General features: G+C 34.9%; 1 protein-coding gene across 2 annotated transcripts in view; it reads left to right on the top strand.

The window, feature by feature from the left end:
- COMMD10 (COMM domain containing 10) overlaps positions 1–16,345 on the top strand; it is a 151,384-nt gene extending 135,039 nt beyond the window's left edge. The window contains exons 6-7 of one of the 2 annotated variants that reach the window (XM_074328583.2): positions 14,139–14,198; positions 14,908–16,345. In XM_074328583.2, coding sequence (XP_074184684.1) covers positions 14,139–14,198; positions 14,908–15,027 — 180 coding nt within the window. In that variant the 3' untranslated portion in view covers positions 15,028–16,345. Of the gene's footprint in view, positions 1–14,138; positions 14,199–14,903 lie in introns of both variants that reach the window. The other variant, XM_074328584.2, reaches the window with a different exon arrangement.
- Positions 16,346–16,593: the final 248 nt, after the last annotated feature.

The raw sequence follows: 16,593 nt of genomic DNA on the forward strand, positions 1-16,593 counted from the left end.
AAAAAGGGATGGAGGTGGGAAAATTAGTAAACACTCCTTAACCCATTTCTGCATATTCAAATCCCATCTCAAAAGACTCTCTAATTTCACCTCTAGTACAAATCTGAAGTGAAGGTAAAGAGGTGTTAATTGTCATTTTATTGTTATTTTCTTATTTTCAACTTTCCAGTCTAATGTTAATAAATGGGTGGCAACTTAACAAAATTCTTCTAATCTTGGCATAGTTAAGAATGATATTTTTACATTTTTAAGTCTTTTGTTCCTTGTCTCTGATTTCCTACTTCATATTTTTATTTTCAGCAAGTCTATCCTCCTACCAAAGGGAAGGAGATGGGATGAGTGATGGCAGATTGTTTTGTTTATTTACCCTTTTAAAGGCTAAATGTTAATATGAATTATATCTGGGTGTTGGGTTACATGAATATCTGTTATATTAGTCCTCGTAATTTTAATAGTTTAAATATTTCATAATTAAAAAGTGAAAGACTGGGACCGGTTTTGGAAAGCTTTGACTTCCAGGCAAAAGAGATAGAACTTTAACTGTTGGTAAAGGGGGAGAAGGTATTGACTATTTCTAGTAGAAGGGCAACCTAATGAAAGTGGCACTTTAAAAACTGAATTGGGCATCTGTATTTAGAATGGCCTAGAGAAGGATGAGACTGAAGAAAAGAAATCAAATCAAATTAGCATTCTGATTTTTGAGAAGTAAATCCTAGACCAGGTGGTGACATGGAGAATAGGAAGGAAAGGGGAAGGATGCTGCTTCTTTATATGACCATTTTGGTAAGCATTCCCAAATGAATGTTAGGGCATGTTGCCAATCTTGCTTCATGCATTTTGTATACTTGACGACCTATCTCAGATGTAGTTCTTACCGTATAAATATAAGCACTCTCCCTGAACTGGGTTAACATTCCAAACCAAGACAAACTGAGATCATGACCAGTAATAAGGTCATTACGCCTAAGCCACCATGTGGAAGCTCATCTGCTAAGAAGGGCATCAGTTTGCTCTGTTACCAATAGTTCTGGTTTCCAAGTAGTCTGGCGCATCTACAAGGAGCCTGTGTCTATCTGGAACAGTTCTTATTTGCAGCATGGTCCTTGGCTGTCTGCAAGTTTCTGCAAACTTTTATTTAAGCCAGTCTCTTTATACGCGTCTAAAAGAGAAACTCTTCAGCCATTATGTAACCCACCTTAAATAACATTGCTCCACACAAACATTACCTATTTTTAAAATATCATTGACTTTTTCCAACTTCGTGATACAAATGAGTAATTTTTTCACAACAATGTGGGTAAATTGCACCAACCATATCAATTTTATATTTGTTAACTCAGATTTGACTTAAAAGTAAAAATGACTTGTAATCACCTTGGGGTTAAAAAGATTTAACCTATTCTCATATATATTCCATTCATCTATGGAGTAAACTGTGTCTTAATTCCCTAATCTATGAATCTGTGATTTTGAAGCCCTATGTGATCTGTAATCAAAAAGTGATATTTGATAGCTGCTCTCACCATTCTGTAATTTTTTTTTTCTTATCCAGAATAGGAAATGCTTTTGAAACCCTTATTTTTCAGCACTATAAAAGAATTTTATAAAGTAATTTCAAGTTCAAAATTATTATTGAGAACTTCTTAATAGGATATTTAAAGGTTTGTTTTATTAACTTGGCCTAGGTCACAAAACTCATTAATATTAATGACTAGACTTTGAGAGGCATTTGGCCTCTCTAATCATCAACAGATACAAAATGTTAAACCAAATTGTGTAGCTTTATTATGTTATGAGTCATTCCAGGCAAAGACCACATATAATAAGCAAAAGCTGAACAGTCCAATTTTAATGTTTCTGATTCAAACCTTTGGCTTCTAACTTCTTAAGTAGATAAATTGGAGTTTTAAAACTGACAGTGACACAACATTTTTATGGACTTTAGATGAATATATGGCTAATTAAAATACTTGGAACTAATCATTCCAAAAAGCATTTATTATTAATAAATTTTTAAAAAGAGATAAACCTTGAGGCAAACTTTATTTTTTAATTATCGACTTTTAAATCACATTTGTGTTCACTTAAAGAAGCTTGCATGATGTAAGGCTTACTGTTTGAAAATTTATATAAATATGAGCTACTAAGTGATGTATTGTTTTTATTCCAACGATATGATCTAACAGCCTCTGCAGCTGTCAACCAGCCTTTCCTATAAAATAACAGTTCATCAGATGGTAGTGAAAGAGGGCCTGAAATTTCAACCTGGAGATGAGTAATTACACTGTATTCAATACAGCTGATTTTACTCATTTTCACTTACATGTAAACAAGAGGTCCATTTTAGCTGTCAGTAGTGAACAGAATGTGGAATATTGATGTTTATTAGGTCACTTTTGGTAAATAGAACTAATAATTTGAGACATTTGTCTACAATAGGGGCTGGCAAACTTTTTTCTGCAAAGGGCCAAATAGTAAATATTTTAAGCTTGCAGGCTACACAACGCTGCTGCCGTAACGTAAAAGCAGCCATAGACAGTACATAAACAAATGAGTGTGGCTATGTTCCAATAAACCTTTATTTACAAAAACTGACAGTAAGCCTATGGACTAGAGTAGTTTACCAACCCCTGGTCTACATTCATTTGACTTTCCCACTTCATTCACCCCTCTAATCAACTGGGGTTGACGTCTCCCCACCAATCCGTCAAAAATACTTCTGCCAATGTCAGTAACATTCTCCTTCTCATTGATGCTAAAACTAAAATGTATTAGTCCTTGATCACTTGGTTCTTGGGAGCCTTTGACACTTGAATCATTCTTTCCTATTTAAAACTCTGCCTTTCCTTAGGGTCCATAATAGCACTTTTCTAGTTTTTAATCCTATGCTTCAAGGCATTCTTCAGCTTTTCTTCAGCAAGGCTTTTTTTATAGCTCATTCCTTAAATATGGGTGTACACTTGGGATCTGTTTAAAGTTTATATTGTTTCCAGAATAGGCAAATTTATAGGCACAGAAAGTATATTGCTGGTTGCCTAGGATGACTGGGGGTCAGGAGCAGAGGAGGTTAGGATGGTTGGTGGATGATAGCTAAAAGGTATGGGGTTTCTTTTTGGGGGTGATGAAAATGCTGTAAAATTAATTGTAGTGGTAGTTACACAACTCTGAATACACTAAAAACTATTGAATTATACACTAAATCGGTGAGTTGTGTGGTGTACTAGTATTTCCATAAAGCTGTTAAAACATTATAAGTTAAATTCTCCAATGCTATTATTTGCTTAAATTAAAAATAAAACCCATGCTCCACCCTTTATTCAAGTACCATAGCCCAGGCTAAACTATCTGCCAATGCTATCTGTGTTGAATTCATAGTAGCATACCCCAGACACTATATTTTAAGTGTAAAATGAAAACCTTATTTATGAGCTCCTGATATATTCAAGATTAGAGAAAAATATCAACTCATTAGAACCGTTTCATTTTTAGAATACGCATTATTAGTTCATTTGATGATTCCAAGAGGATGTTGCAAATCGTAATCTGGTAATTAGGTTAGCAGGAAACTAATATGGATGGAAAAATGGGCTCAGTCTTCATCTGTCACAATTACAAGTTAAAAATTTGTAATGGAACAGCGTGATTACAAATTAACAATTTCTTCTGGATAGTCACTGCCTTCAATTAACCCCATAGTCAAATTAGTTATTGTACCTGCCTGTCTTTAGGACTTTGGGTCCACATGTGTTGAGGGTAATATAAGGGGGGTGCCCTGTTATGCTGCAGGTCAACAATGGATTTTCAGGTGCCCCTTCCTTATATGATAAATTCAGTTCCCTTCCTAACGTGAAGCAAATGTTAAACTTACCCTTTTTATTCTGCAGAGACAGAGCTTCTAATGAGCTGATAAGAAATGTAAATTGTAACTAAATTGAGAAATTAATACTCATTTAAATTAAACCAACATATGCTTTTAAATTACCTTTTTCTTAACACTGTGAATTATATTAGGTTATTTAATTTAGGATGCAAAATACATAGTAGCTCTTGAAGGTACACACACATTATCCAGGTTTCCATGTATGAATATAATGAAGTAACTTTATGAACAAAGGAGAAACCAAAATTTGGGCATTGAGATCAGAGCCTTTAAAAATATATACTGGAAACATAATATGATTTCAATTTGGTATCTGTAGTTCCTTGGCTAGGAACTAACACATGTTTTGAAAAGTTACATAATGTAGTTATTCTAAATCTGTAATGATAATGCTTCAGTAATCAAATAAGTACTTATAATTAGAATAAAGTATCATTTCCAGAAAAAGATAACATCACCTATAATATTTATTACAGAAAAAAGCTCAAATTTTTACCTGTCAGTGCTCTGCTTAACATAATTTCTCACTATATTTAGGGAGCTTCATGTAATCATGTTCAAAACCTCTTATCTTGCTGATTATATTCAGCAACCATAGCTAAATATTTCAATACCAAAGCTGAAAATCATAATGACATACCAGCCTACACATAATAAATTACAGTTAATGAATACTAGAGGAGGTGCATTTCGATTGGCTCCAAGTTTGCGATCTGCTCATGCATAGCACATTGTAAGTTTTAAGAGGACAGAAAATATGGTGATGACATGACTGCCAAACATATTGTATTATCTACATAAGAACAAAGTAATATTTTAGCCAGAATGAAAAGGGTATATACAGATACTGGGTGAAATGTCCTAACAGCTGAAGTAGATACTTTTGATAACACATTTAGTGACAATACTTCATGTATCCTTCTACACAGTTTTTATATTGAATAAAGGTTTCTGGTCAAAAATAGTTTGTTGTTATGTTGACAGCGAAAATTATTGTCATTTTAGCTAAATATGTTCAAAACCTCAAATCTGCTTTTGCCAGCTTGAGGCAGGGACCATCAGGTGTGAGAAGCCTTTTTATTCAAGCTAACTAGGGAATCAGTACTTCGAGTTTAATTACTGTGATATTTAGGCCACATACTTACTGAGTAAACAAGAGTTATAAGACCTACAAGACTGCTGTCATCATTGGGGCAAATACTAAAGTATAGTTGGAAAATATTGTCATCATTTAGACAAAATCCCTTTATTCTGATACTCTCTGTATATAGTCCTTTTCCCCTATAGTGGGAAAGGCATGTTTAAATTTAGCAACCTCCTTTTCTTAAAATTAAGCTCAATGAACATACAAGTTATTAAGAACTATGATTAGGTACCATGCTAGGTTGTTGGACTGCGTACGATAAGGAAAACAACGCATACCCCTGCCCTTGTAGAGCCTACCACCTGTGGTGCAACGGTAGGTAATTCCGTACAGTGTAGTGGGGAAAGCAAGGGTAGAGGCATGCATCAGGTGCGATGATGTCAGCTAAAGTGAGTACATATTAGGATCTGGCCAAAGGAAGTAGCTGGTACAGGCACGCGAGTGTGCGCGCATGTGCTCTAAGAGCAGTTGGAGGCACTATGGGAGAACACAGGACAGTGTGACCGAGGACCAGAGGGCAGTATGCAGCGCATACTGGTTACTCTAGTGCATACAGCGCATTAAGAGGATGCTGGAAGACGAGGCTGTTGGAAGGGTCACCGGCTGGGTTCTGGAAGTCTTGAATGCCATGCTAATAAGTTTGCAGTTTGCTTTTTCTATTTACATACTGACTGTATTCTTAAATAGATAAGCATTTTGTCAAACTGCTTATCAAAGATTGAGAAAAGAAAAGTTATCACTTGGTTGGTTTAACCCTGGGCAAATGCCTTTTGTGGCTTGTATTTCGTTTATTGGCGTCAATTGTCCTTTTGTAACTTTTATTACACCTTGATGTAAGCTGTGGGTTTTCAGTTTGCCCACTGCTTTCCTCATACAGCAGGGCGGAGCATGCCTGTAGGTTTTAGAGCCTGCTGGAATCACAGAGCTTGAGGGAGAAAGATAAATCAGCTCCATATTGGACAGTCTCTGTATGTAGTGTATTCATTGGGCTAACATATTTTTCTTTGTAATTAGCATTTTAAACATGGCGGTGGTATTATGTTAACTTCTGTGAAATTTTCACAGTGGCTTTTTTTTTTTAAGTTAATGTAACCGAGATCAAGAGATTTGCTTATATTTTTTTCTGAAAATTTTTGAGAGGTTGAAGACTTTAACCTCACATTATAGCTCTTCTACTTAAGACAGTGTGGCACCTTATCAGCCGTATTTATCAAAATATTTACCCTCAGCATAGCTTTTATGTATTTCTGTGTAGAATGAGTTAGAAAAGGGAAGTAATTGTGCAAATTCATCAGGAGAAGTTTTTTCTCTAAATTAGCTGATACCCAGTTGAAAGTGCTGTTTTGTCTTGGGTTACTATAATGATGAAGTGGAAAGAACAATGACTAGTCCCACTGCTCTATACTTTATGTAAGTTGGTTCATCTTTGTAGGACAGTTTCCTCATCTGTTAAATAAGAGGGTTGAACTACGTTACTGCCGAAGCTCTTTCTTACTGACATGGGGTTCTCTAACCACTTCAGTTCACCAGTTACATTTGCTCGTGTGGGTGCTTCAACATCTTCAAGTCCTAGAATTGAGAAGAACCTTGGGAAATTATGTAGTCAGGCTGCCTCACAGAAAAGTGGAAATTTGTTCTTTCCCTCTACCCAGAAGGCTTTTGCTTGCACCTCTCAACCTGGCACCTTCTAAACAGAGCTGACAGTGACGTCTGTTACCGCGTTGGCTGCCAGGATTGATTCTGTTGATCTGGGAGATGAGCAGAGGATCCCTTCCTCCCTGTTGTCCCAAGTACATCCTTCCTGTAGTTGGGGGCTTAGCCATGAAGGGCAATCTGCCTGCCTAGAGAAAGACCTTTCTTTGGTCAAGAGTATATTCCTTCCCATGGTGTATTCATGTAATCGGTATTCTTTAAATATTTATGAATGACTGAATATTATGGGTGATAGAAATGGCTAATGCTTATATGTATGAATAGAGTTTCATGATTTTTTCAGTCTATGAACTTTAATTAGATACCTAGTTTTTAAAACACTAATAGTAAAGATGGTCAACAAAAAATAAAAGAGATACTGGGATATATTTACAATGATCTATAACTGTCTATAGTTATAGTTACGGAGACTATAATCTATAGATGTATTTATTTCATAAATGGTACCTAATGATTTTTGTTTTATAAATCTATTCAGTAGAACGTGAAATATTACTTAAATTTTACCTCTGCCCTTCATTTCTCTAACTTAAAAGGAGAAAACTTCCTTTCTAAGTACCTAGTAAAGTATTTTTAGGTTCACTTAGGGCAAGAGATTAGTGGTTTTTCTTTTGCTAGAATCCTCTACTCTGATTTCCTAGGTGAAAAGATAATTGTATCATTTCTAATTCTGATATCCAGCTTAAGTTTAAAAGCTAAGCAATATAAATTTGGTTTAATTCTTATCTGGTTTATATCTTTATTATTTAGAGGCTATTTCTGCTTGGATAATTTGCGAAGAGGCTAATGCATGTCTCTCTTGGGCAATGTATATATTTCCTAATTCCTAACTAATGGGCAAGCAAAGAATATTTTTACTGTCAGCTTTCACCAAGTTAGACCTCTCTGAAGACCTTACTAAATTCTGTTTCCATGGGAATTTTCTAATGGGTATGTGAACATTATCCAGGTACTCGCAGACAGGATTACACATTAAAAATAAAATACATCTTCTCTTTTAAGAAATTGGCAGAATGTTCATCTTTGCACTTTCATTTTCATTTTGCAGTGTTTTCAGAGAGGGTGCAGAAAGTTTAATTTTGGTATTAATGCATGAGACCCGCTTAGACAATATAAGTAATTAATTTCCTAGATGGGTTCAGGGTTGTAATTTTATATGTATAAGGCAGAAGAAAGAGAGTAAATCTTCTAGTGTGTGTATGTTTAGTTGACAGTATTAGTGACTTTAATGGGTTTTTACTGGAAAATAGAAGATTGAAGGCGTATTTGAAAATAAGCCACCCAGTTTTATTGCCTGTGTACTAACTTACTAAATTATTTTGATTCATATAATAAATGCCTACCATACATTCCCACACAGAAAATATGTGTGAATCTAGTGCTACTCATCATTTATGGAACACCTACCTGCCCTAAATATTGGCACTCCGTAGAGTTCAGCCCCAGGCGACCCTCTTTTCTTTCTCATACTGCATTCTTTTCCTGGGTAATTTCATCCACTCTTCCAGTTTTAAATATCAATCTATCAGTAATTCCAAAATGTATATCTCTTACCTAAATCTCTTTCCTGGCTTTCCAGACTCATTTCATATATTTTCAGAGAAATCTCACAGATATATCAGGCTAATTGTGTCTGAAACTGCACTTTGTTTCTCCCCTTCTTTAAATCTTCTCTTCTAGAGTGTCCTAGCTCAGTTACATCCATCCGGTTTCTCTTGCCAGATACCTGAGTCATTCTTGACTCCTTCTATTCCTTCTATTTCTTCACTCCCCATCCCTCCCCAACTCAAATCTGTCACTAAGTGCTGGCTCTTCTACCTCTAATAAAAGTTTTTCACTTTTCTCTCTCACTGTAGCCGTCACATTAGACCTTTTGCCTGGTCTAATACGGCAGCCTGCTAACTGGTTTCTTCATCTCCAGTTCAACCAACTCTGATCCATTTACAAATAAAAGCCAAAGTGAGTTGTTAATATATAAATATATTTATATCATTTTTACACTTAAAACTCTCCCATGGCTTTCTACTGCTCTTAATGATCCTGTCTTCTAGCTGTCCCAGAAGAGGTAATGGGGTCCATGTTAGTTTGCTAGGTCTGCCCAGGCTGGATTGCTTAAATAACAGAAATTTATTTCCTTGTGGCTCTGGAGGCTAGAAGTTTGAGATCAAGATATTGACTGGATTGATTTCTTCTAAGATCTATCGTCTTGGCTTGTAGATAGCTATCTTCCTCCAGTGTCTTCATAGGATCTTTGCTCTGCTTATGTCTGTATCCTAATCTCTTCTTATAAGGACACCAGTCAGATTGGATCAGGGCCCTCCCTCATGATCTCATTTTACCTTAATTACCTCTTTAAAGACCCTGTCTCCAAATACAGTTATATTCTGAGATTTGACGGTTAGGGTTTCAATGTATGAATTTTGGGGATATGCAATTCATTGTATAACAGAGCCTAAAGTGGTGGCTGATGGAAGAATAAGCATATACAAAATGCACTACCCTGAGTGTTGTCTTTATATTCCTATGGTCTTGCTTCCTCTGCCATCTTTTCATCAAATTTTTTTTCATCACAATGTCAACATATTGCTTTAAATAGACGTTGCAAAGGTGCTCTAAACATTGGTGTACAAGTACCTGTTTGAGTCCATGTTTTCACTTTTTTGGGGTATACTCGGGTGGAATTACTGGGTCTTATGGTAATTCTATGTTTAACTTTTTTAGAAACTGCAATGCTTTCCACAGCTGCTGAACCATTTTACATCCCCACTAGTGTGTATTCAGGATTCCAATGTCTCCACATCCTCACCAACACTTGTTTTTCCCCATTTAAAAAATTATACCCTTCTTGTTAGGCATGAAGTGGTATTGAGTATCTTTTCATGTGCTTACTTGCCATTTGTGTATCTTTTCCAGTCCTTTGCCTATTTTTTAATTGGTTTAATTGGGTTTTTAATTGGGTTTGTCCTTTTGTTGTTGAATTATAGGAGTTCTGTATATATTCTGGGTATTTACTCTTATTAGTTAATGATTTGCAAATATTTTCTCCCATTCTGTAGGTTATCTTTTTACTCCCTCACTTCTTTTAAATTTTTTTTTTTTAGTTCTTTTAAATTTTAACTCAAATGTCACCATCTCAGTAAGACCTGTCCTGACCACCACCCCCTAACACAAATGCTCTATCCCTGCTTTATTGTTCTTGCTAGTACTTATCACTAACAAACATTTCTACATGCATGTATGTGATTTACTGTTACTCTTATTGTTATTGTTACATCTTGTTTATTGTCTGTCTTCACCAACTAGAATGTGGGGGATTTCTGTCTCTGTTGCCCATTGCTCTATAGGTAGCACCTAGAACAGGCCTTGTAGGCACTTAGTAAATATTCATTGAATAAAAATGACGGACTGAATTTAACATATAACTATGCCATCCTTTTTTCTTCTTCTTCTTTATTGGGGAAATAGAACACACATACAGAAAAGGAGCACAGTGATTTGTCATAAAAAGTACCCTTTACCCACCACCAAGATCAAGAAATAAATGACTGCCATTACCTCAGGAGCCCCTCTTATGCCTCCTCCCAAGTCCTCTCTCCAGTCGCTATGCTAATACTTCTGGTAATATCTTTGTTGCTTAGTTTATACTTTTACCACCTAACTATTTGTCTCTAAAACCTTTTTGTGGCTGTTATTTTTAAAACTTCATATAAATTAAATCAATCAGTATGTGTTCCTCTGTGCCTGTCTGACATTCAACATTATGTTTGTGAGAGTCATGCGTGATGTTGTATATAGCTATAGTTTATTTTCATGTCTGTGTAGAATTTCATTGTGTTACTATTATACTACAATTTATTTACATAGTCTTCTGCTAAAAGAAATATTAGTTCCTTCATTTTTTTGGTTCTTTTGAATAATGGTACTGTCGATATATAATACCTGCACCGATCTCAAAGTGTCCAAATGTATACATTTCTTATGTGCAAGGGTATGTATAACAATTACTTCTTTTTGTACTAAACCAAGTAAATGTTTCCCATGAGTTGCCCTAGATAGTTGCAGTATCCACTGGTACTCCTGTTAAACAAACAAGCAACAAAACGCCCTCCCAGAAATAATTTGTATTAATTATCTAGTCATTATGTTCCTTTGAAATACAATATAAACTCTGTTAGAATGATCAATTTCTTTAAAATGTGTTAGCTTAAAATACAGTTTTCCTTTTATGAAAATATCCTTTGTACCTGATTACTGAAAGAATGTAGATATAATGTTCTTGTAAACTTTTTTTCCTAAACACTTGACTATATAAAAAGTGAAGTACCATACTATCTAAAGATGTGTGTGTGTGTGTGTGTGTGTGTGTGTACACATATATATTAGAAATATGTACTTACTTGGTTTCACCAAGTGATTAGTTATGTAGTTCAAGTTTAAAATAGTTTTGGGATATGACTGACAAAATAACAATATATTTGATAACTTGTTGTTATACATTTGATAACTACAGTTGTAGTTTTATGACACTAAGATATTTCTCTTCTTATTTAGTATGATATAATAGGCTACATTTTATTATCCAGACTATCTTTCTGACTCTTTTGGGGGGGAAAAAATAGGACCAAATAGTCAAGTCTTATTATCTATTGACAGTGACAGACAGGGAACACATGAATAATTAAATCCATTGTCAAATCCAGCCTATAATACTACTTTAGTCAGGATTTTCTACCTCGTCCTCCAGAAAGCCTGTTGTTAGAGTTGCTGTTGGGAGCTGAGATACAGAGGGTTTGGGTTTCAATTTATTCCCTCCTCCTCTTCCCTTAACAAAGATGCTAGTGAATCATGAGTTGGGTCAAAGGCCAGGAGTATACAAATTACAGGAAGATGTATGTAGCGCTAGACAATCCATAGAGAAGCACACCTGAAATACTAGTAATGGAATTCGCATTAAACATAAATGCTTTTCTTGCATCCTTGTTGGGTCTGAACTGCCACTGATTTGTGTCCAGGCATTAAACTGAATAGAAGGTGTTTGAAAACATGCTTCCTTAATGGACAGACCCTTCCATACATTTTCAGAAGAGCAAACAATCAAGTTATGGAGTTGATTCTGGTTTGATAAGCAAATTTGTGACTTTTTAGTGATATTCTCAAGGAAAACTAAGAGTGTGTTTTCCTCCTAAAAAATACCATGGCCCCAGGAAAGATTTTGATCAGGTTTATTCCTCATACTTGCAGGCCTGAAACAAGAGTGAAAATAGAGGCCAGAGACTGTATGTCTAAATTTAAAGTCATAATTAAAGCATACAAACTGTTAAGTAAATGTGATCTATACTCCTTTCTGGATAAAGTAGCTTCATAATGTCCTAGAAGGCCATATTTGAATTAAAAATCCTTGGACTCTGTGGGGTTCCGTGTCAGAACGTGACATGTGGGAGTTGGTCCCTGGCCAGCTCTGCTGCCCTTTTTATCCGACACATCTGAGCTCCATTCTTACTTTCCTAAAAAACAAATGCCCTTAGCTACTGCGTGGATCAACATAGATTCTCAAATTCTAGTCTCTTTCCACATAGACATGAAACACTTAAAATCACTTCTATATTCTCCCTTATTCTCATTGTCTTTTCTAAGTCATTTTGGGTTGAATGGGAAATAACAATGATAACTAGCTCTCAGTGATTATGCCGGATACAGGTATAAATTCTTTGCATTTTTTCTTCTTAATGCTAAGTGTTTCAGTAAAACAAGGCACTGAATTTATACATACACGCTCATGTACACATACACACACGCGCACACACACACACAAATTGAGCTATTGTTATTTTAAGTAGTAAATTTTCAAAGTTACCTTTCTTCCTTTTCCTCATTATAACACTATAGGAAACACTACCTTGAAACAAAGCAAAGTGAAATTCAGGAAACAAGAACCTAGCTTGGCTGTTAACCTCCAGGGGTGCAGCAAGTCAGTTGTTTACATACCTATTCAGTCTTCAGTCCCTCCTAAATTTTGACTTTGAATGGGATGGGGGCCATGGGGGTGGGGTAGTGATGAACTAGTCCTGCTTTTCCCTGGGGTAAACCTAGGCCTGTTGTCTCCCTTTAACTTCTGGGAGGAAATAGAGCACTGCTAGATAATGCTGATTCAACGTTTGGAGCTTTAATGATACGTGCCAACTAGCCAACTAATTTTTCTAATACGATTAGAAAATTTCATAGTATTAAATCATTCCTAAAGACAGGCTTCTTCATTCATTTTAAAACTTAAATACTTAGATGGGTGTTTAAGAGAAAATCAAGTGTAGAATTTGATCCTATGTGCTTAGGCTTCGTGAAAAGGAAGGTGCCATAGCTCTATTGAGTCTCCTGAAGTTAGCTGGAGATAACTTGTGTTGAAAATGTTGGCTTTGTAAATAGAAATGGAAATCATTAAAACAGATAAACCAAAGAAAGAAAGTCAACATAGAAAAAGAACTAGAATTAATAGATGTTGGAAATGACCACAAGCAATGAAGTACATGAACCAAGGTCTGCTTGCAACCATTTTCCACGTCTTTAGTTCATGGTGCTAATTTTATGTTATGTGAATGTGACAGTGCGGTCAGAACAGGTAGCAAGCACATTCTTGGCATTCGCTCATTAACTTTTAATTCCCACGTAAAATGGACACGTTAGAACAAACCCAGAAACTAGTTGCATTGTTTCCTCAGTTTACAAAATCAACCCAAAGCAGGTTGGAGTGGGGTGGGTTAATGTTTCACTTTCCTACACCATCATACACAATATTACTTAGCATCTGTAATATCTGTAAAGGTTTCCCTATCACATGAGGTAAAAGGAAGGAGCGTGTTTAAGTCCCAGCTTTGAAGCTGTTGTGTTAATTGTTAACTTTTGCTGAGTCTGTACATTAAAAAAGGTAGCAATCTCAGCATGTTAAGATCATAACTGTTAGATGCTTGGAGGCAGCAGCTGTGCTGATGTGAGCCGTTAATGGCTGGATAGATTCAACCAGATATGCCGCCTCCAGTGTCTTTATGTAATGGTATTTACTAGATTTCACATGGACTGCTGAGAAAGATGAAATATAATCTCATGGATTATCTCTGTCTTGAAAAATAGGTAATGAGATTGTTCTCTTGCTGGCATATATTTTATTAACCTCTTTGGAGTCAACTTAAAGAGCAGATGTCCCCATAGAGTTGAAATCTTTTGCTCAAGTGGAATGCTAATAAGTGCATTTGTGAGTTCTAGAAACAAAGGGGTTGAGTAAAGTAGGTAAGTATTTTTTTTACAGCCACTCAGAGAATAATATGGCATATTTTGGGGCTAGCTGGAGAGAAAAAAATGCAATGTAAATTGTATACAAATAAATTCTTTTTTCTTTGTTTTTTCTTACAGAGTCTGGAGAAAGTTCTTGTGGAATTCAGTCACAAGGAGTTGTTTGATTTCTATAACAAGGTCTATATTTTTTAAATAATTTCTGATAAGTGGTTTTTTTTCCATAATGTTTCCTTCACTTTATGTTGTTGTTTTTTTTTAATGCCCTATTTTGAAGCTAAGTTCTTTAAACTTCACTTGTAAACACCTTATGTTTCACAGTAGGAAGCATTGCCGAGATGAAGAGAATCTGACAAACTAAATCAGGAAGAAAATGGAAATGGTTTTAATTAAAGCAATAGGATTGTAATGACCTATGTGGTACCCAACCACATTGGCATTTTAGATATAAGGAATGTGAAATATTTTAATTTCTGGGCACAAGGGCAAAAGAATATGCCAGTCTTTTAAAGATTTATCTTTGAGCATATTTCATGATGCTTTCCAAATACTGATTTTGTAATTCACGAAACCACCATCCCCCTTTAAAAATCTTATATAGTGATCATTTAAAATGAAACAACTTGGTGTATTTAAAACAGTAGTATTTAGAAATCCTCTTTTACAAATTTGGAAAACTTAGCAAACATGAATTCTAATATTGTTACATAAAAAGAAAAACAGTTTAAGTTGTATTGTATATTTATTGCTATGTGAATGGATTAAGTATACATAATTGCCATTGACAGTCTTTCCCTTCTATTTGTATCTTTCTAAACACTTCATATGAATTTCTCTCCCCTCACCAGCTTTCTCTCTCTCTTTTTTTTTTGTCTTTGTAAATAGCTAGAGACCATACAAGCACAGCTGGATTCCCTTACATGATGTTCTTGAAGACTGGTTTCTCCATCACATTCCTGCCACCTCATTATTTTGCTTTGAAGATAGACTGCCACGTTGTGTTTTCTGAAGGATTCAGTAGTTTTCTTCTTGTAAATTATATGGTTTATCACTTCTTAGACAAATAACAGCCAAGGGAGATCATTGTTCTGAGGACTGAGGTTCTAATGTACATTCTCTCATTCTGTGAGCCAACAGCAAGCAATTGCTAAAAACACTTTTGCTTTAAAGGAAACAAAAGTGAATACCATATTGTTTTTACTGTCCTATTTTTGTTTTATTGCCTAACCAGTTTATTTTTTTACATATTTGATGATTCCCGTATGTATCAAGGAGGGTCCATAGATATAGGGTATAATGTGTACCTTAGCATACAGAAGAACTTCAGTAATTATATTAATAACAGTAAGAAAGCAGCCACATGCAATAAAATAAATGTATTACAGTAGTTTTCCTTGAACATAATGAGTATATTTTGCTTTGGAAATAATATACGAAAGAAATTTAAAATAGAGCTAGTAGTAGTAGCATATCAGGTAATTCCAGTGTGAGCTTCTCTGTGCACTTTTATTTTTTCTCTGTGTTTAATGATTTAATAACAGTCCAGGTTTTGTATGCTTTTCTTTGTACTGCAAATTAATAATGATTCACTTCATAGTGTGGGATACAGATTCAGATCATGAATAAAAGAAATTGTAATGAGTGCTAAATGGGTCCTCATAAAATTTCAAAAACACATACCTTTTACATTCTCTTTCTGTAACTATGTTAATTAATTTCAGTCAATAAAATTTTTGTCTTAGAATTAGTTGAACTGAAGTGCACAGCATTTCATGCTATGAATATATATATGTGTATGTATATATACATATATATATCATTATGAATATATGTGTATATATGTATATATACATATATATATCATTGCCTATAATTGAATTTTTTTATAAATGAAGTATCTGTCCTATATTGTTTCCAGAAAGACAGAGAGGAAGAGAAGGAGAAAGGAGAGAAGGGGGAGGGGAGGGGGAAAAAAGAGACAGAAAGAGATTCAAACATGACTTTCTTCACATGAAGGAATTTGATTTCAGAAATGCCACATAGTTAAACAAACAGAGCCATTGATATTAAATCACATTCTTTATATGAGTTATCCAAGTGTTAGATGTCTCCCACATAAATGTTCAATATATATAGAATTTATGCCTTTATTTATATGTGTACTGCCATGTTGTTGCTTAGAAGGATTGGGAGTTTGGATTATTTCAGAAAGTAAATGTTATAGTTGCTGTCCATAGTTGATCAATTTAAAAATTTTTTAAACTCAAACTTTCATTGGTAGGATATCTGGGAGACATGTTTATAATATAATGGGATTTGTTTCCATATGTCTTGTGGAATAGGTCTTTTTTTGTGTGTGTGTGCTTTGTTCTGCCAGTCCCCAGAGGGAAGTACCTGATTACTATAAACATTTTGGTAAATATTCTTTCAGATTTCTTATGTAAAAATAAATAGTATATATCATCCCAAGTTGCATTTGTTAAGCCTTCCTGATAATGACCATATAGATAGGAGTTTTCTTTGACTCAATAGTCAGCATAACTCCCAACGTAGGTAGCTAAATTAAATGTGACAA

Source organism: Rhinolophus sinicus, chromosome 3 (assembly GCF_057876585.1).
Source record: "Rhinolophus sinicus isolate RSI-liver-muscle chromosome 3, RSI-T2T, whole genome shotgun sequence".
Lineage (NCBI taxonomy): Eukaryota > Metazoa > Chordata > Mammalia > Chiroptera > Rhinolophidae > Rhinolophus > Rhinolophus sinicus.